Source organism: Lolium rigidum, chromosome 5 (assembly GCF_022539505.1).
Source record: "Lolium rigidum isolate FL_2022 chromosome 5, APGP_CSIRO_Lrig_0.1, whole genome shotgun sequence".
Taxonomy (NCBI): domain Eukaryota; kingdom Viridiplantae; phylum Streptophyta; class Magnoliopsida; order Poales; family Poaceae; genus Lolium; species Lolium rigidum.
Genome location: NC_061512.1, coordinates 247,404,438 through 247,431,873, shown reverse-complemented (window position 1 = coordinate 247,431,873; position 27,436 = coordinate 247,404,438). Strand labels below are relative to the sequence as shown.

The following is a 27,436-nucleotide window of genomic DNA, read 5'->3' as shown; positions in this document are numbered from 1 at the left end:
AATTAGATAGCTGAACGTGAAGACTTGGATTGGAAGTCTGGGGTTCAATTTAGCTAGCCCCTACAAGGTCAAGGTTTATTTCTGGACTTTACTCTGTTTAAAACTATATTTCTTTCGTTTTGCATTTTAAGATGTTCCAGTTTTCCGGAATCGCATGTAGTTTATATTGAAATATTCTAAACATTTAATAATTCGGGACGTGGTACTAGTTCAAGATATCTTCAAGAAAAAACTAAGGTGCTAAACAGACCCTTATTTGATTATGTTCTTCCGAAGGAGTGTTGGAATGAGCAAGCCAAAATAAAGTTAAATCTACTCTGGCTTGGCGTATATAGCAAACTACGGAGTACACACAAATATATGGTCAGAAACGACTGTCTACAAAATATGGCACGCATGCCGCTAGCCTGGGTTCGGATATCCCAAGTTCCCAACTGGAAAATGAATATCCCGCGCACCACGGCGCCGGAGACCGAGATAAAAACTAGAAGGTCCTCGTCCTCGTCGTGGGCGACGGCCCGCGGCACCTCGTGCGTTCATACGAATTGAAGTACGCGTTGAGCTCACCCGCCCGCGCCACGGCCTGGCACGCGGTCATGTCACCGTAGGCCTCCTCTCCCTCCTATAAAACTGAATAAAGGGATCCGCACCGCAACCATCACTACGCCACTACAGAATTTGACTTTTTCTCTCCCACTCCGAGCGAGCTGCAAGCACGCACCCCCGGCATGGCCGCTCGCCTCGGCCTCGGCCTCCTCCTGCTCCTCGCTGTCGCGGCGGCGGCCGACGGTGCCAGCGGGCTGCGGTTCCGGCGAAAGAGCGGGACGTTCAAGGTGCTGCAGGTGGCGGACATGCACTATGCAGACGGGCGGAGCACCCCGTGCGAGAACGTGCTGCCTGCGCAGCAGCTCGGCTGCTCCGACCTCAACACCACCGCCTTCCTCCACCGCGTCCTCCGCGCCGAGAAACCCGACCTCGTCGTCTTCACTGGTCCGCGACCCATTCTTCTCCCCCATCTTCCATGCTTCATTAATATTACTTCCATTAGCTGCTGATTGGCCGGTGCCATTACTTCCCCTGTCACTTACTCACTTCTCTCAACTTAGAATGTATATTGGTTTTGATTAAAGTTAAACTTTATAAAATTTGATTAACTATTATATGAAAAGATACTAACTTTTATAGTCCCAAATGCATATAATATAATATGAAAAATATATTAGCTGCTAATTCGTCGGTGCCACTACTTCCCCTCTCATTTACCTTCTAAAGTTCATATTTTTGAAAAAGTCAAACCTTCTAAAGTTTGGTCAAGTCTTAACAAAAATACGTTAACATGTAAAATAAAAAATAATATAAAAAATCAACACTTGTAAAAAGTTTGACCAAGTTTTATAGTCCCAAATGCATATAATACAATAATATGCTACCTCCCTTTATATTATTTAAAAAAGAGTCAAACCTTGTAAAGGTTGATCAAGTTTTTTGGAAACTATTTTCATATGACGTCTACTGAGTACCATATTTGTTGATAGATTTACTAAATGTTTAGTCAAACTTAATTCAGGTTTACTTTTTAGCTGGAATCAGATGAAGTTTTTCATGGTGGTTCTAATAATACTAAGTTAATGATGTAGGTGTTAATATTATTTTCTATACATTTAGTTAAAACTTACAAAGCTTAAATTTAGCTAAAACATATAGGCATCTTAATTAATTTACAAAGAAGGGAGTATGAATTATTGAATTCAGCAATTTAGAAATGCCGCACGTGCAATTTAGCAATTTTGAATCCTGCAATTTTTTCCGGTGCACAATCAAAGCGGGTCGTGTTGTTTTTGTGGGCAATAATCTTTGATGGTGTTCCCAAGGCTGCAATTTTGGCAACCGACTTTTTTAGAATTTGCTACTCACAGTTGACTGAGTTATTAAAGAGAAAATTGCAACTGCAGTTTCAGTTGTAGTATCTTTTTTAGGTGATTGAGAGTTAAAAAAAATCGCAGTCAACCAAGATATAGCAAAACTGATCAGATAAAGATCTTTGCTTAGGTGATTTCATTCTCAGTATTTCTTGTTCAGGTGACAACATCTATGGCCCGGACTCAACCGATTCGGCCAAGTCGATGGATGCGGCGATTGCTCCTGCCATTGCCATGAGACTGCCCTGGGCTGCTGTGATGGGTAACCATGACCAGGAGGGCACCCTGTCGCGTGAGGGCGTGATGCGACACCTTGTAGGCATGAAGAACACCCTTTCACGCTTCAATCCAGAAGGGGTAGAGATCGACGGCTACGGAAATTATAATCTGGAAGTTGGCGGGGTTGAAGGAACGCTGCTGGCTGACAAATCAGTGCTCAACTTGTATTTCCTTGACAGTGGCGATTATTCTACTGTGCCGTCGATCCCTGGTTACGGTTGGATCAAGACTTCACAACAAGCTTGGTTCAAGCAAACCTCTGCTAGTCTTCAGGTGAATAAGTTGGCGATTTGTCACCATCTTGGTTATATACTACTTGTACTTTCTTCTGCCATACTGAGTAGGTTGATTCTATACTGACTACTATTTTCTATTAGCCACAACACATTAATTATCTGCCGAGCTATATATATCTGTTCTCTGGCACTATATTTCTGAATTTTCTGAATACAGTTCGTTGCAAAATGTTTTGATGAGTGTAATTCTTTTACGGCAAGCTCATTTTGTTGGTGCTATGTACATATCCTCCTATGTTAGAAAATATAATAACATAACTTACAAAATGCAGGCAAATTATACGAACGAACAACCCAAGCAGAAGGAGGCAGCACCTGCTCTTGCATACTTTCACATTCCATTGCCAGAGTTCGGAAGCTTCACATCATCCAATAGGACAGGAGTACAACAGGACCCTATCAGTTCAGCGTCAATCAACTCCGGATTCTTTACCAGCATGGTGGAAGCTGGAGACGTGAAGGCGGCCTTTGTAGGACACGATCACTTGAACGACTTCTGCGGGAACCTCACTGGCATTCAGCTGTGCTACGCTGGTGGGTTCGGTTACCATGCGTACGGGATGGCCGGATGGCCAAGGAGAGCAAGGGTGGTGTCTGTGCAACTTGACAAGACACAAGACGGCGAGTGGCAAGGGGTGCAGTCTATCAAGACATGGAAGAGGCTTGATGATCGGCGTCTCACCACAATTGAAACCGAGGTCCTATGGAAAAGAGGCTCTAATTAATGGTAAGTTCCTCTATCTGTGTATGCTTATGATGCTAATTCTGGCAAACATAATTAAACATACTCCTAAGTAGCTGTATTAGTACAGTATGAGTGATCTGGATGGACATGTCTCGTAAAACAGACTGGAAGCCATAAGTAACATGATCCACTCTCTTGTAGTACTATATATGAAACTATTATTTATCTTGATTGAGCTAACATATGTTTTCAGAACCGCAACTTATCTGAGTGTTGCCAATTGACAGGAAGTCGCAAGAAGAATCGTGATGGAAGCTGAGTTCAGGATGGGAAACTACCTCTACACATAACACATCATGCACACTGTTTGGTACTCAGCTATCATACGAAGCTTCTAACTATGTAAACGAACACACAGATAGCACGCCACTTGTATCCACAGGTTTTCACCGGTGTAATTGTTCTCATTAGGCTAAAAGTGGATCATGGATTTGTTGTAGTTAAGTACAAATGTCATTCTTTGCAAATGGCATCAATTGTCAAGACAAAATAAAATAAGAATGTTGATTATGCCAATGTGGCTTTTCTTTTCTCTCATAGTCATAGGTTTATTACCTGCAAAGTGTTTCAATTATTCAATAGAAACAATAATCCATGAATTATTTATGTTATGCTGCTTGAGTGTTCTTACAAATGTTGTCATTATGTTACACCATACAGAGGCATTTACTTGTCTTTCTATCTAGGCTTTATAAGCATGTTACGCTTACAAAGCCTTTTTTCTTTATGTGTGTATGCGAACTGATATGCATCATATGTTTAGGATGTTAATTGAATTGATCTTGAGTTATTTGTGCACGTTTAGACTATTTAAGATATTTTCTTTCGAATTTGCTATGTTTTGGTATTTAAGTCTAGGAGGCAGAAAACATATTTTTCATATTTTTCCATTTCAAAGAACTTACAGAACTAAAAAACGGAGGAAAAATGCATAGAAAGTTTTCTACGAGGACCAAGGCTGTCAGCACTGGAGGAAGAACCATGGAGCTCCCGGGAGGGCCCCGAGAAGAGCCACAAAGCTCTGGGGAGGGCCCATGGCGGCCCACCTTCCATGCCACACCTTGGTGCCTCCCGGTTCCCCAAGCATCGTCTCACCTCCTCCTTTTTATGTAGCTCTCTACCTCGAAGGAAAACCTACGCCATAAATTTTCGGGATTTCTCTGAAGCGACATTGAAGGAGAAAGTCCTCTTTCTCCTCGGGAGAGGGCAGATCATGCAATCTCGCGGCGGACGGGTCCTCGGTCCACGTGGGTGGACACGGAAGGACACGCGTGTTGTCCGCGCCGGCGCGTGTTGGGTCGCGGCGGACGGGTCAGTCTTTTTAGATCGCCCCGCTGGTGGCCGGTCTGTCTATACCTAGTTTAAACATGCCATTAGACCATGGATCGGCTCATTGGAGATGGGAGGTCTCTCTCCCCTCTACATATAAACAGAGAAGTCTCACCTTTCAATGTTGATGCTGCACCGGGATCAGTGAAGATCTGGTCGGCTGCATCCTGGGGATCAGCGCGGGCAGGGGCGGCAGGCCTAGAGCTACCATTGGAAAGCCACGCCACAGCTGGCGCGACGCCATTGGGCGCAGCGGCCATGCCTGGCGCGCCGTGGCCTCGTGAGCAGCGTCTGCAGCCCACCCTGTCGCCTGGCGCCCACCTGCAGCTGTCGGCTGCTGCGGCAGCTGCAGCATGTGAGGGGGATAGTGAAAGGACACGGATGTCGCCTAAAGGGGGGGTGAATAGGCGATTTAAAACTTTTATGAGATGGGCTTAACAAATGCGGAGTAAAACTAGCGTTTACTTTGTCAAGCCCAAAGCCTATATACTATGGTTCACCTATGTGCACCAACAACTTATGCTAAGCAATACAAGCAACTATGTGATAGCAAGATATATAACTTCAAGCACGATGGCTATCACAAGGTAAAGTGTATAAGTAAAGAGCTCGGGTATAGAGATAACCGAGGCACGCGGGAGACGAAGATTTATCCCGAAGTTCACACTCTTGCGAGTGCTAATCTCCGGTGGAGAGGTGCGGTGGCTTAGTGCTCCCGAACGCCACAAGAGGCTCACCTTGAGGTGTGGTTGCTCGATGCACACCAACGCCACAAAGGCCTCACCTCAAGATGCGGTACTCACACCACACACCGAACACCACGAAGGCGCCTCACCTTATTCTCCGGTGACCCTCGCCACAAAGGCCTAGGTCACGGTTCCACTAAGGGATTTCCTTCGAGGCGGAAACCGGGCCTTACACAAAGCTTGGGGCACGCATTCACAACTTAATTGGAGGCTCCCAAGAAATCGCCACAAAGGCCTCAAATCCGCCTAGGATTCCAAGAACCCAAGAGTAACAACTTTCTTGCTTTCACTTCCACGAATCACCGTGGAGAACTCAAACCGATGCACCAAATGCAATGGCAAGAACACCACAAAGATGCTCAAGTACTTCTCTCTCAAATTCCAACAAAGCTACAAAAGCTATTGGGGGAATAAGAGAGGAAGAACAAATAGGAGGAGGAACACCAAATTTCTCCAAGATCTAGATCTAGTGGATTCCCCTCACAAAGAGAGGGATTTGATTGGTGAAGATGTAGATCTAGATCTCCTCTATCTTTCTCTCAAATAGATGCAAGATTCATGGGAGGGAGAGGGAGATAGCAAGCTCAAAGAAGGTCAACAATGGGGCTAAAACGAGCTCAAACGGATGGCTAACATTGGGGAAGAAGACCCCCTTAAATAGGGCAAGAGAAATCTGCCCGTTATGCAGAAAACTCGTCAAAACCGGAACTTCCGGCCATTTGGGGCGGAACTTCCGCCCCCCGGAACTTCCGGCCAACTTCCGGGTGAAGTAGGGCGTCCCCGGAATGCTTAGAGCATCCCCAGCCGTTGGGGCTCCCCAAGCCGAAATCCGGCGTTATTTAGCGCCGGATGGATGTAGTTTTTGGCCTGGGGAGGCCCATTTTTCCAGCCGCGAGCCCATGGACGCGCACCCACCGCGTGCATAGCGACGGCGCGAGTCACCGGGAAGGGCAATCGTCGGAGTTCCTCGACGCATTGAACCGTCGCGAAGTGGTCTGGAGAGCCGAAACGACTCGTCGGGAACGGTCGAAGTGGCCTCGATGCGAGAAACGCCGTAATGGAGCACGAACTCCGCGGAAGAGCAACCGCCGCTCTTAGTCGAGAGACCTACATATACGGTTTCCGACGGCCGACGCCATTCATCTGTTCTCTCGTCACCATCCTCCGTCAACCATGAGCGATCTCTCTTGGCCATCGGACACCGACGGCGAGGGAAGCCGCCCGGATGGCGCCATTGGTGGGATAAAGCTGCATCGTCCAGCAGCGACGATTCCCCTCCGCCGGCCGGCCGAGGACGAATGGGATGATGACGAGGAGGACGAGGAGGAGGACGAAGAGGCCAAGGAGCAGGCCGAGGAAGAGGCCGAGGAAAAGGAGGAGGAAGAGGCCGAGGAAAAGGAGGAGGACGACGAAGAGGCCGAGGCCACCGACGAGGAGGAGGACTCAACTTCCTCCGACGAGGAGGTGACGAGCCGAAGCGTCGCCGCCACGACGATGAGGCGGGGCCATGTAGGAAGAAGAAGTAGTTTAAGTTTGTTTTAAAGTTTTTATATGTAATTTTTATGTTTATTCGAATTATATTCGAAATATATATAATCTATCTATGTTGCACCACTTGAGAGTTCAAAGCTTTCGTTCGACGAGGGTATTGCCGTAGATCATTCGACGAGGGTATTGCCGTAGATCGGGAAGACGAGGGTATTGCCGTAGATCGGAGGCCATTGTCGCCGACAAGTTGGGGCCACGCGCGCTTTCGTTTCGTCCGGAGTCCCCGAGCGCTCCCCGGGGGGCCGGGGATGGCGTGGGATCGCCGGATGAATTTAGGCCCAAATCCGGACGAAAACGAGGAACCGGGGCGCGACTGGGCCGAATTACGCCGTCCGGATGGAAAAAACGCTCGCCGGGGGCCTGTTCGGGGGGACGAGTGGAGATGCTCTTACAGTATACTTTTGCGTGCAGAATCGTCATTTCCGGAAGTTCACCGGAAGTAGGGCGGAAGTTCCGGCCACCGGAACTTCCGGCCAAAAAACTGCTTCACGGAAACTTGAATAACTTTTGCATCCGGACTCCGATTTTGATGATCTTGGGATCGTTTCGAAGCTAGTAACAAGCTCTACAAGACCATGCAGGGAACCATCATAGTCCAGTAAGGTAGGATAGAAATAAATGATAAAAGGTTTGACCTATCTAAAAAATACATGCCGGTAAAACCTCCAACCTCGAAAATGCAACAACTTGAGTTAGGAAACTCGGATTTAGGTGAAACCAATTTTGTTGTAAAGAAGATAACAAGAGCTACCCCACAAAGAGTGAAAAGCTTAAGAATGAGTGGGGTAGGTTTTTCTATGTATTTTAGAGTGAAACCTCTCAATACGAGAAACCGAGAAAAACTTCAATATCGAAAACGCAACAAGTGATTCATGCGGAATCCGTTTTCGATGAACTCGAGCTTGTCATGATAATAAGCACAAGCTCTAAAACACCATATGGATAATATCCAAATAACAACCAAGAAAGATGATACAAGGATGCAAAGGTTTGAGCTCTCCGAAGGATACGATCGAGTTACTCACTCGAGAGCCCTCTTGATAGTACGACAACAAAACTATAAACCGGTCTCCAACTACACCATGAGACCGGTGAGAAAGAAACCCTATCAAGAGCAAACCTTAACCTTGCGCATTCCACTTGAGCTTGATGATGACGGTCTTGACCGCAACAACATGGAATGCCTTTCTTGATTGTGCTTGCTTGATGAAGTCATGCGAAATGCTCCCCCATACTCCACTATGGGAGAGCTACTTCTTCGGTGCATATTCACATATCCATGATCACCATATGGATGGCAAGCTTCAAGCATATGATCTCTTCGAGTTGGCTCATCTTGAACATGCACTTCATTTCTTCATTCTTCATCATGTTGATGTCTTGAAGTAACTTGAGGGCTCACTTCATCTTCATCTTCAAGACATACTTGATACTTGATATCCTTCATCAATTTCTTCTTATTGCAACCTTAAAGTCAACATATGGTTCAAGCATTGCCTATGGACAACTCCTACAAATATAACTCAATGCAAACATTAGTCCATAGGGATTGTCATTAATTACCAAAACCACACATGGGGGCTCCATGCACTTTCAATCTTCCCCATTTTGGTAATTGATGACAATCTCTTTGAGAGGGTTTATATAAGGAATTTAAGTAACAAACAAGTTGAATATATAGAGCAAACTCCCCCATAATATATGCAAGAGCATGCATTGTCATTCAAAGCCTAGTGGAGTTTTCTCTAAATATTCAACTATGCAAAGCAACAAGATGCAATGCAACAAAGGCACATGCTTAAGCACAAAGCAAAGACATAACCAAATTCCCTTAAACCGTCCAAGCTTCTCCCCCATTGGCACCAATTGCCGAAATGGGTGAAAAATTTAGAAGGCCAATATAGTGAGAGTTCCTCCATACCATGTGCATTTCTCACAATTTGAGTGAAATCAAATGCGCGTATCCAGTGATGAATATTCAGAAGGAATCACACTATAGAGAGGATCAAAGATTGCAAAAAGATAACAAAGTCAAGAAGCCTCAACAAATGAAGCAAGCAACCAAATGAACCACAAAGAAGATACCAAAAGAAATATATATATTATGATAAGATCAAGAAGATTGCTCTAAATAATATGAGGAAGCTCCCCAAGGTTTGTGCACAAAACTAGACAATTTGCATTGGAGTATAAAGTGCACAAACATGGAATCATCACTCCCATAATATCATTAAAAACAAAAGATATCAAGTGAATTAAACTCTAATGATCACCATAAAATAGTGCTTTAATAAAATGAGGAGGCTCCCCAAGGTACATGCATAAATCAAAATGTTGTATTTGAATACAATATGCATAACATGGAATCCTCACTTCCTCATTACCATTTAAAACACAAACATTTGCAATAGATCATAGATAGAAAAATAAGCTTAACACTTGCAACAAACAAATGGTTGAGCAACAAGTAAGAGGCACCATAATAAAAGGCTCAACCAAGAGGATATGTGAAAGGCATGACAAAGCATATTATAGGACTATTACAAGGATGAGAAAATAGCATCATCATAGTCTTCAATGTATTATATTGCTTAGCATGACCAATCAACATGAAACAAATAAATAAGATATCAAATGAAGATGTATGATCTCTTATGTGTATAAGTTTCACTAAGTGGAAAAAATCACTAAGATGTTTATCCACAAAGAAACATGTACACACAAAATAGATACGCAAGAAATATAGCATGATATCCAAAATGAAGTCATGCAATATACCAATAAGAATTTTTGCTTAATAGCATGGCCAAAGGCTCAATTTTATCTTATTGTACATTCATGAACTTCAACCACAAACATCTAAAATACATCACAAATATCAACAAGGGATAGAAGATAGTTGGGATGCATTGAGAAAGGCAACAAGTATCACAAACGAGGATACCAAAAGAAATAACTAAATTTGCACTTTCATCTATATTGCACATGTGAGAGCCTTGAGGAAGTGATATGCAATAAAATTGCTAGATAGGCATAGTTGGGATGGATGAATCATGAGCATGATTTAATATACTTCCCAACAAATGCACTCATCTCAAATTACTCACATTCACAATAAAGAGGTTTCATTAAGACTTTTGCAAGAAGCACAATATTTGCAAATCAAGAGATTCATGCCAAGATGCAACCACACGGTTGGATGCTAGAAAAATATGCATGAGAAGATACTTGTTACCGAGATAGCATTGGTGTGGATGTAGTAGATATGAGTTCGTTGATCATCCTAACTTGCCTCAAATTACCATTGAGTCTCAACATCTTCCTAAGTGTGAGACAAGCATCCAATGTATCTCCTTGTACCTAAAACAAAATTAAGTACAAAATGGTTCCCAAACTAATTGGGTCCAAAGTAGTTAGATACACTACAACATATAGGACAAACTCCACAAAACTATGTGCATATAAATATGAAATTGAATTTCATGCACATCTTAATCAAATTAGGCTTTGATGGAGTTTACCCTATATATTGGATCAAAGAAAGTAACGCATGCCATAAGATATACATATATTAAATATGCATGCACAATACTTTCAAGAACCAAACGAAGATACAATTTGAACAAAACACCAAATAAATCAAGAAACAATGGTTGTCCAAATTATATCAAAGAATCAAATCAACACAAGATTGACTCCAAAGAATTATCTCATTATAAGAAGCTAATTAAATCGAAAAACAAAGGAATGAGATAACCAACTCCCAAGATAGCAAGGTTCCAACAAATAAACCAAACCCTCAACACTTTTTATGATGGCACAAAGTACCAAAAAGAAAAGTTTTGTCTCCCAAAACCAAATTCTTGATAATGATCAAGAGATGTTAAACATTCTAACAAATATAGGAGAGCTCCCCCAAGATTAGTGAATTATCTAGGATTTTGCATATGAATACAAAATGCACAACACTAGGATCATCATGCTACCTATATCTACTAAAAATGCTATGAAAGTTTGAATAGACAAATTAGATCCATAAGATGCAAGGAAGACACATGGGAGTCAAAGCACAACAAATTCATGGCATTGAATAAGGAAATTTATACGCAAGAGCCAATGTAAATATGATCAATAAAAATCTACCTCATAATAGATTGCCAATTATCCTAGGATAAGAGGTATTAGGAAATATTTCCCGGTGGTAGTTTGTAAGTATACGAAAGATCATATTTACAACAAATAAAGCATATGGTAAAAGATAAGATTTACCCATCATGCAAAGAGAGTTTCTTGATAGCTTCAATTAGTTATACCAATATGCAAAGCAATTAATAGTATTCATACCAACATGCAAAGCAATTAATAGTATTCATACCAATATACGAAGCAATAAATAGTATGACCTGAAGCACATGGTTTTCCAAAAATGTATTGAGGGACATGTTGTGACAAACCATGCCAAGAAAAACTTTCACAAATAAGATCCACAAAGATATTAGCAATGAAGCCATTTAAGGAAATTGGAACTTGTTTGAGCAAATATGCCACATAGGAGAGAGATAATTTACGGTATCAATTCTATGTGACACAACCTCAAATGTTCACATTTTCTAGGCTTGTAATATGCACAAAGCTTATTACTCCCCCATAATGTAATAAGGAATTTATTTTCAGAAGAGGCAAATAAGATCCAGCTAGAGATATTAATGGACATTAGAATTTGAATTTCTCATGAAGATGACATACCACATAGCGACTAGATAATCTTGCAATATCAATTCTAAGTGATATTCCTCATGTACACACATTGTTAGGATCGTGAAATTCCCAAAGGAATATCACTCCCCCAAAATGGGATAGTCCATTAATCGCTCATAAGAGCCATATAAGATACAACAAATGCAAAGAGGCTCCAACACAAACACAAATACATGGTGTGCAGCCCAACATGCATAGACTTGATTTGTCAAGCAAAACAAGTAGGAAGCACAACATATACAAACACATGTTAGGAACAAAACTAACACATGCAAAGGGGTGAGTAACTTTCAATATAAATGAGTTGAGCACATGTTACCGCAAGGAGGAACATTGAATATATGATAGAAGCAAGATAACCAAAAGACTTGGCTTGAGATAATATAAATGATGAAGATCCCTTAATTCTTCATGATGTAGCCAAGTCTCCAATGCCCTCCAACAAGCACCTATTGATCAAGTTTTGGATTGTTGGTCCCCAACTAAGTTGGGTCCTAAGGGGTTAGTCACAATAGGCTTGGCAACCCAAATGGTTCTCTTCTTGACACCACTTTGAGCACCAACATATTTGGCAAACACATTGCCACCCTCATCCTTACGAAGGGAATAAACATCATCAATGGTGATAGAGTTGGATGAGGTACCAATAGTGCAAAAGGAGGAGATGTGGCCCTTCTCGCGACATATGTAGCAAGTTCTTTTCTTCTCTTTCTTCTCACTTGATTTCTCCACAATGGGAGCATTGGCTTGATTCTTCTTGGGAAGTGGCATTTCTTCAACTTGAGGTTGAATATGAGTTTGAGCTTGAGGCCGCTTCCCTTTTTGCTTCTTTTTCAAAGGGCAAGATCTAACATGATGCCCTTCAATTTTGCACTTGAAGCAAACAATCTTGGCCGAGTCTTTGACTTGTAATTGGCCCTTCTTAATCTTGTTGATCTTGGACTTGTTCTTGTTGTTGGAGTTGAATCCAAGTCCACTCTTGTCATTGTGGGATTGTTGCACAATCAACATCTTGTCAAGTTTGCATTTCTGATGGCGTGTAACTCACACGTTCGTTGGGAACCCCAAGAGGAAGGTATGATGCGCACAGCAGCAAGTTTTCCCTCAGAAAGAAACCAAGGTTTATCGAACTAGGAGGAGCCAAGAAGCACGTTGAAGGTTGATGGCGGCGGGATGTAGTGCGGCGCAACACCGAGAGATTCCGGCGCCAACGTGGAACCCGCACAACACAACCAAAGTACTTTGCCCCAACGAAACAAGTGAGGTTGTCAATCTCACCGGCTTGTCTGTAACAAAGGATTAACCATATTGTGTGGAAGATGATTGTTTGCAAGAAAACAGTAGAAACAAGTATTGCAGCAGATTTGTATTTCGAGTATAAAAGAATGGACCGGGGTCCACAGTTCACTAGAGGTGTCTCTCCCATAAGATAAAAGCATGTTGGGTGAACAAATTACGATCGGGCAATTGACAAATAGAGAGGGCATAACAATGCACATACATGTCATGATAAATATAGTGAGATTTAATTGGGCATTACGACAAAGTACATAGACCGCCATCCAGCTGCATCTATGCCTAAAAAGTCCACCTTCAGGTTATCGTCCGAACCCCTTCCAGTATTAAGTTGCAAAACAACAGACAATTGCATTAAGTATGGTGCGTAATGTAATCAATAACTACATCCTCGGACATAGCATCAATGTTTTATCCCTAGTGGCAACAGCACATCCATAACCTTAGGGGTTTCTGTCACTCCCCCAGATTCACGGAGACATGAACCCACTATCGAGCATAAATACTCCCTCTTGGAGTTAATAGCGAAAACTTGGCCGAGCCTCTACTAATAACGGAGAGCATGCAAGATCTTAAACAACACATAGGTAATAACTTGATAATTAACATAACATAGTATTCTCTATCCATCGGATCCCGACAAACACAACATATAGCATTACAGATAGATGATCTTGATCATGTTAGGCAGCTCACAAGATCCAACAATGAAGCACAATGAGGAGAAGACAACCATCTAGCTACTGCTATGGACCCATATCCAGGGGTGAACTACTCACTCATCACTCCGGAGGCGACCATGGCGGTGAAGAGTCCTCCGGGAGATGAATCCCCTCTCCGGCAGGGTGCCGGAGGAGATCTCCAAAATCCCCCGAGATGGGATTGGCGGCGGCGGCGTCTCTGGAAGGTTTTCCGTATCGTGGCTCTCGGTACTGGGGGTTTCGCGACGGAGGCTTTAAGTAGGCGGAAGGGCAACGCGGGGGGCCACACGAGGGCCCCACACCACAGGTCGGCGCGGCCAAGGCCTGGGCCGCGCCGCCCTGGTGTGGCGGCGCCTCGTGGCCCCACTTCGACTCCTCTTCGGTCTTCTGGAAGCTTCGTGGCAAAATAGGACCCTGGGCGTTGATTTCGTCCAATTCCGAGAATATTTCGTTACTAGGATTTCCGAAACCAAAAACAGCAGAAAACAGCAACTGGCTCTTCGGCATCTTGTTAATAGGTTAGTTCCAGAAAATGCACGAATATGACATAAAGTGTGCATAAAACATGTAGGTATCATCAATAATGTGGCATGGAACATAAGAAATTATCGATACGTCGGAGACGTATCAGCATCCCCAAGCTTAGTTCCGCTCGTCCCGAGCGGGTAAAACGATAACAAAGATAATTTCTGAAGTGACATGCCATCATAACCTTGATCATACTATTGTAAGCATATGTAATGAATGCAGCGATCAAAACAATGGTAATGACATGAGTAAACAAGTGAATCATAAGGCAAAGACTTTTCATGAATAGTACTTCAAGACAAGCATCAATAAGTCTTGCATAAGAGTTAACTCATAAAGCAATAAATCAAAGTAAAGGTATTGAAGCAACACAAAGGAAGATTAAGTTTCAGCGGTTGCTTTCAACTTGTAACATGTGTATCTCATGGATAATTGTCAACATAGAGTAATATAACAAGTGCAATATGCAAGTATGTAGGAATCAATGCACAGTTCACACAAGTGTTTGCTTCTTGAGGTGGAGAGAGATAGGTGAACTGACTCAACATAAAAGTAAAAAGAATGGTCCTTCAAAGAGGAAAGCATCGATTGCTATATTTGTGCTAGAGCTTTTTTTTTTTTTTTTGACACCCAAGACTGTGAGGCAACAGCCCCACAGCAATTTATTAAACCAAATCAAAGAGAGTTATATACAAAAGCCAAGAGGCAAAAAAGAGAAAACTATGAACAAGAAAAAAAAAAGGCTCTAAGGCAGAGACCTAATCCAAGAAGACAACCTATCCTTATGTTTCCTTTTGATCCTATATTGCAGCAAAGAAATATCATGCACAAACTTCCCCTTCCACTTAGTGAAAGAGCAGACCTCAGCACTGAAGATCTTCCCATTCCTGAGCAACCAAATATTCCAACAAGCCAAAATGACCACTTCCATGAAAAAAGGCTTATCAAAACTCTTCCTTGCTCCATTCAAAACCAGCTGCATATCACCAGTACCTTTCCACTCAATCTGTAAGTAATTCCAAATTCTCCTGCTGAAGTTACACTCAAAGAACAGATGAATTCGATCTTCATAAATTCTTCCTGGACATAGCACACAATGGTCATCCTCAGAAACATGCCAATGCCTTCTCTTCAACAAATCCTGAGTATTCAGCCTATCTGATAGCAACAGCCAAGCAAAAACCTTATGCTTCATGATACAACATGATTTCCAGAGCCACTTATACACAATCGGTACTTGTATGTGATCATGAATGTGTTTATAGAATCTAGCTGGAGCATAACTGTCTCCCCAAATATACACCCATTGATCCTTCTCTTGTGTTAGACTATTGTCCCGGATTATTTGCTTAACATCCTTCAACTCCTGATAAGCTTGAACAGACAAAGGCCAATAGAACATGGACTCCAAGTCCTCCGCATGATACATATCCAACATAGAAGCATTTGGGAAAAGTGCATAGGAAAATAGCCTGGGGTACCTTTGACTCAAAGGCAAAGAGGATCCATTAACCCTCCAATTATCAGACCAGAATGATAAAGTATCTCCTGTGCCATGTATTACAGCTGCAACTCCTCTAAAATTATCAACATGCTTCATAATATCTCTCCACCAAAAAGAGCCACACAACTTCTCCTCATGAGGCACCTTACCTTGGTAATGTGCAAACCATATCAGATCAACCCATGGCAATGCCTTCTTATTATAGAACTTGTCCAGGAATTTGATCAGTAAGGCAGCATTCTGCTTTTGGAAGTTAACAATCCCCAAACCTCCTTTCAATTTAGGCTTACAAACCAATTCCCATGCTGCCAAAGATTGCTTGGGCATTCCATCCTTATCTCTCCATAAACACTGCCTTAAAATTCTATCCAATTGGTTGGTCAACCCAACAGGCAATTGTAGTGAGCACAGAAAATGCGAGGGCATAGAAGACAAGGCAGAATTAATCAACTGCAAACGTGCTCCTTGGGATAAAAAACTAGAGCTGGATGTTAACTTCCTCTCCAGACGACACACCAAAGGTGATAATTCAGTGATAGTTGGTTTAGTAGTACCCACAGGCAAACCCAAATAGGTAAATGGCATTGTACCCACCTGACACTGGAACACAGCCACCAGCTCCTGGAGTAGGTCCTCTGGAACATTGATAGGCAGCATCTGGGACTTATCAAAGTTAATCTTTAATCCAGTTGATAAAGAGAACTTCCTCAGAGTATCCTTTATGACCAACAGCTGATCCTTGTCAGCAGGCAAGATAAGCAGGGTATCATCAGCATATTGTACAATGGGAAAATCAGGGTCATTGGTATAAATGGGAAGTGTCAAAAGACCTTGCTGTACCAAGTCATTCAGCACAGACTGCAGCAAGTCAGAACCAAAGAGGTAGAATAGAGGAGAAATGGGGTCCCCTTGCCTGACTCCCCTTTTGCACTCAAATTGTTTCCCAGGTATACCATTCAATAGAATTGAGGATGTACCAGTTGTCAAGATGATCCTAGCCCAATTGATCCATTTATCATTAAAACCCTTAAACCTCATGACTTGCAATATAGCCTCATGCTCAATGGTGTCAAAAGCTTTAGCAAAATCCAACTTAAGCAGTATGATTGGTTTTTTAGAGGCATGACACAAAAAAAGATATTCAAAGGACCAAGCCAAACAGTCTTGGATGGACCTACCCCTCAAGAAGCCATACGGGTTCTTATGTATGCAGGAAAGGATTTTATCTTGTAGCCTATTTGCAGCTAGCTTAGTGAGGAATTTCACACACACACTTGTCAGGGATATAGGCCTAAAATCATTAACTTGCACTTGGAACAGAGCTTCTTAGGCACCAAAGTAATGAAAGAGCCATTGATATTCTTTAGCTGGATAGTTTCATCATGAAAGTCAGCAGCTAGTTTATAAAAATCTTGCTTGACAATAGGCCAACACTTCTTTAAAAACAAACCATTAAACCCATCAGGTCCAGGAGCTCTATCTGCTGGCATATGCTTAATTATCCCATCCATCTCTGCTATCTCAAAAGGCCTAGTTAGCTCCTGCAATCCATCAACTTTGTGTAGAATCCTATCCAAATCAAATTGCATGGATATAGGCTCAGATCTTCCCATCCTATCCTTATATTCCCTCCAAAATAATCCTGCCATACTATCATGATCAGTCACTTCATTCCCATCCACATCTCTCAACATGGAAATTGTATTCCTCCTATATCTTTCAGTAGCCATGGCATGAAAGAATTTTGTGTTATCCTCTCCAAGCTGAATCCACCTAATAGTACAACGTTTTCTCCAATAATTACACTCAGCCAGCAGTAAGTTGTCCAAGTGCTCCTTAACAAGTTTCCTGAAATTAAATTCAGCTGCATACAGAGGCCTCTTCTCCTCCAATGAGTCCATTGATAAAATCACTGAATTACAATTTTTAATCATCTGCTTCAATTTGGCCATGCTAACATGCCATTTCTTCAACTCATGCCTTAATGTCTTTAATTTGTCTGTCAGAATAGCTGAGCTATAACTCTTCTTAGACCCCTTATTCCATGAACTCTTAACACATTCCAAAAAGCCAGGCATATCAATCCAATAATTATCAAATCTGAAAATTGATGCCTTAGGTATGTTGGTATCAACATTAAGCACACATGGTACATGATCAGATCCAATTTTTGCTAGAGGAAACACCATGGTATTGGGATAGTCTGATATCCAATTAGCACTGGTGAAGAACCAGTCTAACTGCTCTAATAATGGCTCCTTTTGCATGTTGGACCAAGTGTAAGCTCTACCTTTAATAGGTAATTCAAGCAACCCCAAATGACCAATAATTTCATTAAACAAGAACATATCATTTATATCACCTCCAGGCCTGTTCCTATTATCTTGTGATCTCACAAAATTAAAATCTCCTAGGATAATCCAGTTCTCATCAGCAGGAATATGTAAATTATAGAGCCAAGACACAAAGTTGTCCCTTTCTTCCACTTGACAAGGCCCATAGACACAAATTAAATTCCAAGACTCATTATTATGAACAGAAGTAAAATTCACTTGCACCCCATACTTGACTGTTTGCACCAACAGACCAGAGAAAACAGAGGAATTCCAAAGCACAAGTATGCCCCCAGAAGCCCCCACAGATGGAGAAAAAGCAAAGTTGTCAAACCTTTTGGGGCAGAATTTTCGAATAAGGTTCCAGTCAAACGACTCACACTTAGTTTCTTGTAAGCAAATCACATCACACTCACTTTCCTCAATCTTGGACCTGACTTCCCTTTGCCTATTCTCAGAATTCAAGCCACGCACATTCCAACAGAACACACGCCATTTTCGCTTATACACAGCACTCATCAAAAACAAATATAAATACTGCACCAAGTTGACACATAATGCCAACAGACCCCATAATATAAGAGTGCTTTAAAAGTTCATACACCATGATCACATTACTGATAAGGACATAGACTCCACTGCCACCAACACAAAATATCAACACAAAAGCCACACATGACACCCATACTTCAAAAGCATGCCACCAACAGCATTCATACTGCCATACACTGAATAACATCTGCAACTTATTCATTGGACGACTCCTTTCCTTGATCATCATTAGGGGCAGCCTCAAGCTGTTCCTTGCTCAATTTTCCAGGTGCAATCCCCAAAGAGTGACCCACTCTCTGCAGCAAAGCCAAAGGAATAGGTGGCACAGGTGTTGCTTGCTCCTCCCTCCTCTGTTCCTCCTCATGATCTTGCTCCATCGCCACTTGCTCCATAGGCATCAAAAGATTCTTTGCCCTTACCTTCTTCCTGATCTTAGGCTGCACAGCTAGAACAGGAGTTGGCCTATATCCATCCATCTTGAGGCAACTCCTTGTAAATCTTCTTTCTGTGGATTGGACAAGGATTGCAGTGGCCCTTGCTCTCCTTTTCTTAGGTTTGGGAGTAAGCACCTCATGTCGCACTTCCCCTTGCACATCACTTCCTTCAAGCATAGGCATCTGTAGTCTACATTTGTCCAAGATGCTCTCCAAGTACTGAGCTCTCCTTTGTAGCTCCAACACTAAGCCAGTCCCAGAGACTTTCTTCAGAAAAGCAAAAGGAACAGAGAGTCCAGCCTTAGGCACTTGTTTACTAAGCCAGGAAGGAAGAGACTGCTGCAGAGCTTGTGCCAAGATCATCTCAGGTGGTAGGGTAGGCCCAAACACAGTATGCACCACCCCAATATTGAGCACATTATGCAATATCTGTATACCCTCCTCCTGTGGCTGCACTTCCATCATATTAACAGAAGATCCAGAGCTATCAGACAGATTGATCACCATAGACTCCTGAATGTCATGGAGTATCACTTCCCCCTGCTCCCAAGCATCTTGTTGGTCATTCTCCATCAGACCCCAACCTCCTTGTTGTACATTGTTCATCAGCCCCCAAGCTCCATGCTGATCATGCTGGCCTCCCTGATTTCCTTGCTGATCATGCCCAACGTCCTGCACTGCATCCCAGCCAATCTCTGGAAACTGTGGATTAACAAAGACATTGTTGTTTGGCTGAAGTTCTCCTGGAAAAGGATGAGGGTTACCATCTTGTGGCATCGGATCCTCATCAGCGGGCAATGCTTCAGCAAACTCTGCAGTCAGTATATAAACAGGAGCGGTCCATGACTCTTTAGCCCCTCCTACTGTAGCAAATTTCCCAAACACAACATCACGAGGCACTAACTGCGGCGAGGGGAAGGAAGCATAAACCAGCACCCTATCTTTGACAGGATCGTTACTGTTCCAGGTGTGATACTGACCAAAAGTAGCTACCGCTTGCGCGATGTCAAAATCGTTGCGATAATCTGGATGCACTCCTAGAAACATCAACCAACCACGACGAAACCCCAACGCCGCACGATGATTCTGCGGCGCCTCGCCGACATGCACAAACCTCAGCAGTCTATTCTGAATCTGGTACTGACCATGCTGTACTAATGCATTCACCGAGTTGGGGCTACTCATCTGATAAAGGCCAACACCAAATAAACTGGGCTGGGACGTTACCACATTGCGTTGCAGCGGCCCGACGAGGAAATCATGAACCTGCTCCCTCCAAAGCGCCATTGCTGCCGGCGGCGGCGGAGGATCAACCATCGCAATGCAGTAATCCAGATGTCGAGGAGGTGGATCTTGCGAGGCGAAGTAGAAGGTGCGTGGCAATCGAGTTGGCCCTCCGTCGATGATCTGGTGCCCCCAAGGGAGCCATGGAGTTGGATCCACCTCGAAAACCGCCATTGCCTGCAAGGAAGACGGACTCGCCGAGACAGGGGAAGAGACAGGGTTAATGTGTTCGAACTGTTGCAAGGAGTCGAGCGCATCATTAATAGTACCAGAAGCCGAGGCGGCAACCCCCGAAACGGCAACACCCTTATCCGTACGGGTACCCAAATCTGTACCAATACGTACCCTTTTAGGCACCCAAACTTTCCCTCTTTCTTTATTTGCCAAACACTTCTTTCTCACATGACCGTAGCTAAAACACAACCGACAACGTATCTCATTGGTGCAGTCAGGCGTATGATGACCCATACTAAGACACCGACCACAATTCCAAACTCTATATGCCATCTCATCAATCATATTTTCAAAATCCTCTTGAGCAGCCTTAGGCACCTCCTCTTTCGAGCCATCCGAGTCCAACCGGTTTGACAAAAGCTCAGTACCAGCCTGAACCTCCACATTATTCTGCTCATCAGGAGGAGAGGGAGTTACCAACGTGACAGGTGAATCTGCTGCCGTAGAAGGCACTTTTTCCTGTGCAAAAGGAAAAGCCTTAACTGAACCAAAAGAAATAGGAGGAGAAGTCTCTGTAATAAACATATCCTTAGGTAATTGAACAGAAGTAGAAGGCTGTGAATATCCCACACATGCTGAATAATCCAAATTGTCAGCAAACACCAATTTCCTTTTCTCAAACCTATTCTTTGCAATTGCAGACTTCTTAGGATTCATCTTGAGAGCAGCTAAACCTTTTTTAGCTGTGGCCCGAGATGGGCTGACCAAAGTCCATTCATCCTCTACCTCTTTTTTCCATTGATTAAATTCCCACTTCCAATTAGGACCACCACGTCCCCAGAGATGAAAGAAGCATTTAAATTGTGCAGAAGCAAACTTCCTAAGTTTCAATATGTGAAAACCAACTTCTTTACTTGCCACACAAAAAGAAAATACTCTTTCTCCTAGTCCAGACAATTTGAGCTGGTCACACTGTCCTCCAATCACAGCTTCCAATGCCACACTAGCTGAAGTTTCATCCAATCTGAAGACCGATCTACCAAAGGAAACTACCATCATAAAATGTCCCGAATCTGCCGAAGGAGCCACAGTAGATTGAAATTTAGCAAGCACATCACTGGCAAAATTCCTACCATGGGAGAAACTAAAACCAGGGCTCAGTGCTCCGTGATCCTCAGAGAAGTGAGAGTGCTGCCTACTATCATCAGGTGATGTAGTCACCCTCATAGTCTCGTCCTGGTGTTGTGACAACTCCACATTTTCAGATCTCTCCTTTGTCAAGTCTCCTACTTGAGAGTTTGTTGGGATGAACATAGGCAGTCCCATCCTGACAACATGCTTAGGGAAAAAGAGCTTAGCACCCACAGTGAAGAGATCTTTCCTCTCTTTTGGTCTAAAACCCACACGCTCACCCTTCGCATTTTTCAGCATGAGCAAATCCTCATACAGACATAGGGAACCATCATAGAATTTCATTCTACCCCGATCTAGATCCCTGATCGTGGAGTAAGAAATCTTCCACGTCTTCACAAGATGTGGCACGTCAGAAGAGTCATATACCTCTGGTAAATTAAGATCCAACGTGCAATTTTCCTCCATGCAAGGTGAGAGGATGCATCTAACCACTTTGGCTTCAAAAGAGGAGAATTGTACTACAGATCCAATCTTCAAGATTTCATTATCAGTCAAGAATTTACCGATTAGAGGAACTCCTTCTGCCGATGTGAGAGTGATCCATTCCTTTAAGATCCACAGATGCAATTCTCCCTCTAACACTTCAGGATCCGAAGAACCCGGATCGGACGTCCGAGAATATCTCACCATGAATGTTGCCGCGTGACGCAAAAAGGAGGGATGCAACACGAGGACTTCCCAGGAGGTCACCCATCCTAGTACTACTCTCGCCCAAGCACGCTTAACTTCGGAGTTCTGATGGGATCCGGTGCTTTAGTGCTTGGTATGATCGCATCCGACCTGTTCGCACTCATTTTCCCTTATGCTTGCCCCTCCCGCTCCTTCTCTCCCCTATTTTGTACCATGCACATCCCGCTTTCCCATCCCCACCGCCGTTTCCCATCACCTATAGCCGAGCACGAGTGCCCGCAAAAAAATATCGCCCTAACTTCACCATGAATGTTGCCGCGTGACGCAAAAGGAGGGATGCAACACGAGGACTTCCCGGAGGTCACCCATCCTAGTACTACTCTCGCCCAAGCACGCTTAACTCGGAGTTCTGATGGGATCCGGTGCTTTAGTGCTGGTATGATCGCATCCGACATGTTCTGCACTCATTTTCCCTTATGCTTGCCCCTCCCGCTCCTTCTCTCCCTATTTTGTACCATGCACATCCCGCTTTCCCATCCCCACCGCCGTTTCCCATCACCTATAGCCGAGCACGAGTGCCCGCAAAAATATATCGCCCTAACTTCACCATGAATGTTGCCGCGTGACGCAAAAAGGAGGGATGCAACACGAGGACTTCCCAGGAGGTCACTCATCCTAGTACTACTCTCGCCCCAACACGCTTAACTCGGAGTTCGATGGGATCAGGTGCTTTAGTGCTTGGTATGATCGCATCCAACATGTTCGCACTCATTTTCCCTTATGCTTGCCCCTCCCGCTCCTTCTCTCCCCTATTTTGTACCATGCACATCCCGCTTTCCCATCCCCACCGCCGTTTCCCATCACCTATAGCCGAGCACGAGTGCCCGCAAAAAAATATCGCCCTAACTTCACCATGAATGTTGCCGCGTGACGCAAAAAGGAGGGATGCAACACGAGGACTTCCCAGGAGGTCACCCATCCTAGTACTACTCTCGCCCAAGCACGCTTAACTTCGGAGTTCGATGGGATCCGGTGCTTTAGTGCTTGAGTATGATCGCATCCGACATGTTACTGCACTCATTTTCCCTTATGCTTGCCCCTCCCGCTCCTTCTCTCCCCTATTTTGTACCATGCACATCCCGCTTTCCCATCCCCACCCATCACCTATAGCCGAGCACGAGTGCCCGCAAAAAAATATCGCCCTAACTTCACCATGAATGTTGCCGCGTGACGCAAAAAGGAGGGATGCAACACGAGGACTTCCCAGGAGGTCACCCATCCTAGTACTACTCTCGCCCAAGCACGCTTAACTCGGAGTTACGATGGGATCCGGTGCTTTAGTCTTGGTATGATCGCATCCGACATGTTCGCACTCATTTTCCCTTATGCTTGCCCCTCCCAGCTCCTTCTCTCCCCTATTTTGTACCATGCACATCCCGCTTTCCCATCCCCACCGCCGTTTCCCATCACCTATAGCCGAGCACGAGTGCCCGCAAAAAATATCGCTCTAACTTCACCATGAATGTTGCCGCGTGACGCAAAAAGGAGGGATGCAACACGAGGACTTCCCAGGAGGTCACCCATCCTAGTACTACTCTGCCCAAGCACGCTTAACCCGGAGTTCGATGGGATCCGGTGCTTTAGTGCTTGGTATGATCGCATCCGACATGTTACTGCACTCATTTTCCCTTATGCTTGCCCCTCCGCTCCTTCTCTCCCCTATTTTGTACCATGCACATCCCGCTTTCCCATCCCCACCGCCGTTTCCCATCACCTATAGCCGAGCACGAGTGCCCATAAAAAATATCGCCCTAACTTCACCATGAATGTTGCCGCGTGGCCATAAAGGAGGGATGCAACACGAGGACTTCCCAGGAGGTCACCCATCCTAGTACTACTCTCGCCCAAGCACGCTTAACTCGGAGTTCGATGGGATCCGGTGCTTTAGTCTTTGAGTATGATCGCATCCGACATGTTCTGCACTCATTTTCCCTTATGCTTGCCCCTCCGGCTCCTTCTCTCCCTATTTTGTACCATGCACATCCCGCTTTCCCATCCCCACCGCCGTTTCCCATCACCTATGGCCGAGCACGAGTGCCGCAAAAAAATATCGCCCTAACTTCACCATGAATGTTGCCGCGTGACGCAAAAGGAGGATGCAACACGAGGACTTCCCAGGAGGTCACCCATCCTAGTACTACTCTCGCCCAAGCACGCTTAACCCGGAGTTCGATGGGATCCGGTGCTTTAGTGCTTGGTATGATCGCATCAGACATGTTCGCACTCATTTTCCTTATGCTTGCCCCTCCGCTCCTTCTCTCCCTATTTTGTACCATGCACATCCCGCTTTCCCATCCCCACCGCCGTTTCCCATCACCTATAGCCGAGCACGAGTGCCCGCAAAAAAATATCGCCCTAACTTCACCATGAATGTTGCCGCGTGACGCAAAAGGAGGGATGCAACACGAGGACTTCCCAGGAGGTCACCCATCCTAGTACTACTCTCGCCCAAGCACGCTTAACCGGAGTTACGATGGGATCCGGTGCTTTAGTGCTTGGTATGATCGCATCCGACATGTTCGCACTCATTTTCCCTTATGCTTGCCCCTCCCGCTCCTTCTCTCCCTATTTTGTACCATGCACATCCCGCTTTCCCATCCCCACCGCCGTTTCCCATCACCTATAGCCGAGACACGAGTGCCCGCAAAAAAATATCGCCCTAACTTCACCATGAATGTTGCGCGTGACGTAAAAGGAGGGATGCAACACGAGGACTTCCCAGGAGGTCACCCATCCTAGTACTACTCTCGCCCAAGCACGCTTAACCGGAGTTCGATGGGATCCGGTGCTTTAGTCTTGAGTATGATCGCATCCGACATGTTACGCACTCATTTTCCCTTATGCTTGCCCCTCCGCTCCTTCTCTCCCCTATTTTGTACCATGCACATCCCGCTTTCCCATCCCACGCCGTTTCCCATCACCTATAGCCGAGCACGAGTGCCCGCAAAAAATATCGCCCTAACTTCACCATGAATGTTGCCGCGTGGCGCAAAAAGGAGGGATGCAACACGAGGACTTCCCGGAGGTCACCCATCCTAGTACTACTCTCGCCCAAACACGCTTAACTCGGAGTTCGATGGGATCCGGTGCTTTAGTGCTTGAGTATGATCGCATCAGACATGTTCTGCACTCATTTTCCCTTATGCTTGCCCCTCCGCTCCTTCTCTCCCCTATTTTGTACCATGCACATCCGGCTTTCCCATCCCCACCGCCGTTTCCCATCACCTATAGCCGAGCACGAGTGCCCGCAAAAAAATATCGCCCTAACTTCACCATGAATGTTGCCGCGTGACGCAAAAGGAGGGATGCAACACGAGGACTTCCCAGGAGGTCACCCATCCTAGTACTACTCTCGCCCAAGCACGCTAACCCGGAGTTCGATGGGATCCGGTGCTTTAGTCTTTGGTATGATCGCATCCGACATGTTCGCACTCATTTTCCTTATGCTTGCCCCTCCGCTCCTTCTCTCCCCTATTTTGTACCATGCACATCCCGCTTTCCCATCCCCACCGCCGTTTCCCATCACCTATAGCCGAGCACGAGTGCCCATAAAAAATATCGCCCTAACTTCACCATGAATGTTGCCGCGTGACGCTAAAAGGAGGGATGCAACACGAGGACTTCCCGGGAGGTCACCCATCCTAGTACTACTCTCGCCCAAGCACGCTTAACTTCGGAGTTACGATGGGATCCGGTGCTTTAGTGCTTTGGTATGATCGCATCCGACATGTTACGCACTCATTTTCCCTTATGCTTGCCCCTCCCGCTCCTTCTCTCCCCTATTTTGTACCATGCACATCCCGCTTTCCCATCCCCACCGCCGTTTCCCATCACCTATAGCCGAGCACGAGTGCCCGCATAAAAATATCGCCCTAACTTCACCATGAATGTTGCCGCGTGACGCAAAAGGAGGGATGCAACACGAGGACTTCCCAGGAGGTCACCCATCCTAGTACTACTCTCGCCCAAGCACGATTAACTCGGAGTTACGATGGGATCCGATTGCTTTAGTCTTGGTATGATCGCATCAGGCATGTTACGCACTCATTTTCCCTTGTCGCTTGCCCCTCCCAGCTCCTTCTCTCCCTATTTTGTACCATGCACATCCCGCTTTCCCATCCCCGCTGCGTTTCCCATCACCTATAGCCGAGCACGAGTGCTCGCAAAAAATATCGCCCTAACTTCACCATGAATGTTGCCGCGTGACGCATAAAGGAGGGATGCAACACGAGGACTTCCCAGGAGGTCACCCATCCTAGTACTACTCTCGCCCAAGCACGCTTAACTTTGGAGTTCTGATGGGATCCGTTGCTTTAGATCTTGGTATGATCGCATCAGACATGTTACGCACTCATTTTCCCTTATGCTTGCCCCTCCCGCTCCTTCTCTCCCCTATTTTGTACCATGCACATCCCGCTTTCCCATCCCCACCGCCGTTTCCCATCACCTATAGCCGAGCACGAGTGCCCTAACTTCACCATGAATGTTGCCGCGTGACGCAAAAAGGAGGGATGCAACACGAGGACTTCCCCGGAGGTCACCCATCCTAGTACTACTCTCGCCCAAGCACGATTAACTTCGGAGTTCTGATGGGATCCCGTGCTTTAGTGCTTTGGTATGATCGCAGTCCGAGCATGTTACTGCACTCATTTTCCCTTATGCTTGCCCCCTCCCGCTCCTTCTCTCCCCTATTTTGTACCATGCACATCCCGCTTTCCCATCCCCGCCGCCGTTTCCCATCACACCTATGGCCGAGCACGAGTGCCCGCAAAAAATATCGCCCTAACTTCACCATGAATGTTGCCGCGTGACGAGAAAGGAGGGATCAACACGAGGACTTCCCGGGAGGTCACCCATCCTGGTACTACTCTCGCCCAAGCACGTTTAACTTCGAATTCTGATGGGATCCGGTGCTTTAGTCTTGGTATGATCGCATCCGACATGTTCTGCACTCATTTTCCCTTATGCTTGCCCCTCCCGCTCCTTTTCTCCCCCTATTTGGTACCATGCACATCCCCGCTTTCCCATCCCCCCCGCCGTTTCCCATCACCTATAGCCGAGACACGAGTGCCGCAAAAAAATATCGCCCTAACTTCACCATGAATGTTGCCGCGTGACGCAAAGAG

At 44.9% G+C, this 27,436-nt stretch overlaps 1 protein-coding gene, 9 non-coding genes and 8 pseudogenes across 10 annotated transcripts; 1 reads left to right on the top strand and 17 right to left on the bottom strand.

Moving 5' to 3' along the window:
- The first annotated feature begins 836 nt into the window (after window positions 1-836).
- LOC124651392 (probable inactive purple acid phosphatase 29) lies at window positions 837-3,219 on the top strand. The gene is made up of 3 exons (XM_047190483.1): window positions 837-990; window positions 2,080-2,471; window positions 2,767-3,219. The coding sequence occupies exons 1-3, from the start codon at window positions 852-854 to the stop codon at window positions 3,217-3,219; spliced, it is 984 nt and encodes a 327-aa protein (XP_047046439.1). The 5' UTR covers window positions 837-851.
- Window positions 3,220-22,277: 19,058 nt separating this feature from the next.
- On the bottom strand, window positions 22,278-22,397 carry LOC124658485. The gene has a single exon (XR_006989220.1). It is a non-coding gene; the product is annotated as a 5S ribosomal RNA (ribosomal RNA).
- A 186-nt stretch (window positions 22,398-22,583) lies between these two features.
- On the bottom strand, window positions 22,584-22,700 carry LOC124658600. Its single transcript, XR_006989312.1, has one exon. It is a non-coding gene; the product is annotated as a 5S ribosomal RNA (ribosomal RNA).
- Window positions 22,701-22,887: 187 nt separating this feature from the next.
- On the bottom strand, window positions 22,888-23,005 carry LOC124658574 (annotated as a pseudogene).
- Window positions 23,006-23,192: 187 nt separating this feature from the next.
- On the bottom strand, window positions 23,193-23,312 carry LOC124658611. The gene has a single exon (XR_006989321.1). It is a non-coding gene; the product is annotated as a 5S ribosomal RNA (ribosomal RNA).
- Window positions 23,313-23,492: 180 nt separating this feature from the next.
- Window positions 23,493-23,610, bottom strand: LOC124658503. The gene has a single exon (XR_006989235.1). It is a non-coding gene; the product is annotated as a 5S ribosomal RNA (ribosomal RNA).
- A 187-nt stretch (window positions 23,611-23,797) lies between these two features.
- LOC124658551 lies at window positions 23,798-23,914 on the bottom strand (annotated as a pseudogene).
- A 186-nt stretch (window positions 23,915-24,100) lies between these two features.
- Window positions 24,101-24,219, bottom strand: LOC124658539 (annotated as a pseudogene).
- Window positions 24,220-24,403: 184 nt separating this feature from the next.
- On the bottom strand, window positions 24,404-24,521 carry LOC124658527. Its single transcript, XR_006989256.1, has one exon. It is a non-coding gene; the product is annotated as a 5S ribosomal RNA (ribosomal RNA).
- Window positions 24,522-24,704: 183 nt separating this feature from the next.
- On the bottom strand, window positions 24,705-24,822 carry LOC124658515. The gene has a single exon (XR_006989245.1). It is a non-coding gene; the product is annotated as a 5S ribosomal RNA (ribosomal RNA).
- Window positions 24,823-25,007: 185 nt separating this feature from the next.
- Window positions 25,008-25,124, bottom strand: LOC124658562 (annotated as a pseudogene).
- A 184-nt stretch (window positions 25,125-25,308) lies between these two features.
- On the bottom strand, window positions 25,309-25,426 carry LOC124658598 (annotated as a pseudogene).
- A 186-nt stretch (window positions 25,427-25,612) lies between these two features.
- On the bottom strand, window positions 25,613-25,729 carry LOC124658607 (annotated as a pseudogene).
- Window positions 25,730-25,913: 184 nt separating this feature from the next.
- LOC124658616 lies at window positions 25,914-26,034 on the bottom strand. Its single transcript, XR_006989324.1, has one exon. It is a non-coding gene; the product is annotated as a 5S ribosomal RNA (ribosomal RNA).
- A 187-nt stretch (window positions 26,035-26,221) lies between these two features.
- LOC124658602 lies at window positions 26,222-26,340 on the bottom strand (annotated as a pseudogene).
- A 187-nt stretch (window positions 26,341-26,527) lies between these two features.
- On the bottom strand, window positions 26,528-26,647 carry LOC124658491. Its single transcript, XR_006989226.1, has one exon. It is a non-coding gene; the product is annotated as a 5S ribosomal RNA (ribosomal RNA).
- A 171-nt stretch (window positions 26,648-26,818) lies between these two features.
- Window positions 26,819-26,939, bottom strand: LOC124658627. Its single transcript, XR_006989335.1, has one exon. It is a non-coding gene; the product is annotated as a 5S ribosomal RNA (ribosomal RNA).
- Window positions 26,940-27,131: 192 nt separating this feature from the next.
- Window positions 27,132-27,248, bottom strand: LOC124658586 (annotated as a pseudogene).
- Between the last annotated feature and the right edge of the window lie 188 nt (window positions 27,249-27,436).

What these genes read in the sequence shown, in the direction of transcription:
- LOC124651392 (XM_047190483.1), top strand. Translation starts at nt 852, where the DNA reads ATGCACTATGCAGACGGGCGGAGCACCCCGTGCGAGAACGTGCTGCCT. An exon ending in CGACCTCGTCGTCTTCACTG is followed by an intron (nt 991 to 2,079) that starts GTCCGCGACCCA and finishes TTTCTTGTTCAG; the next exon opens with GTGACAACATCTATGGCCCG. An exon ending in AAACCTCTGCTAGTCTTCAG is followed by an intron (nt 2,472 to 2,766) that starts GTGAATAAGTTG and finishes TACAAAATGCAG; the next exon opens with GCAAATTATACGAACGAACA.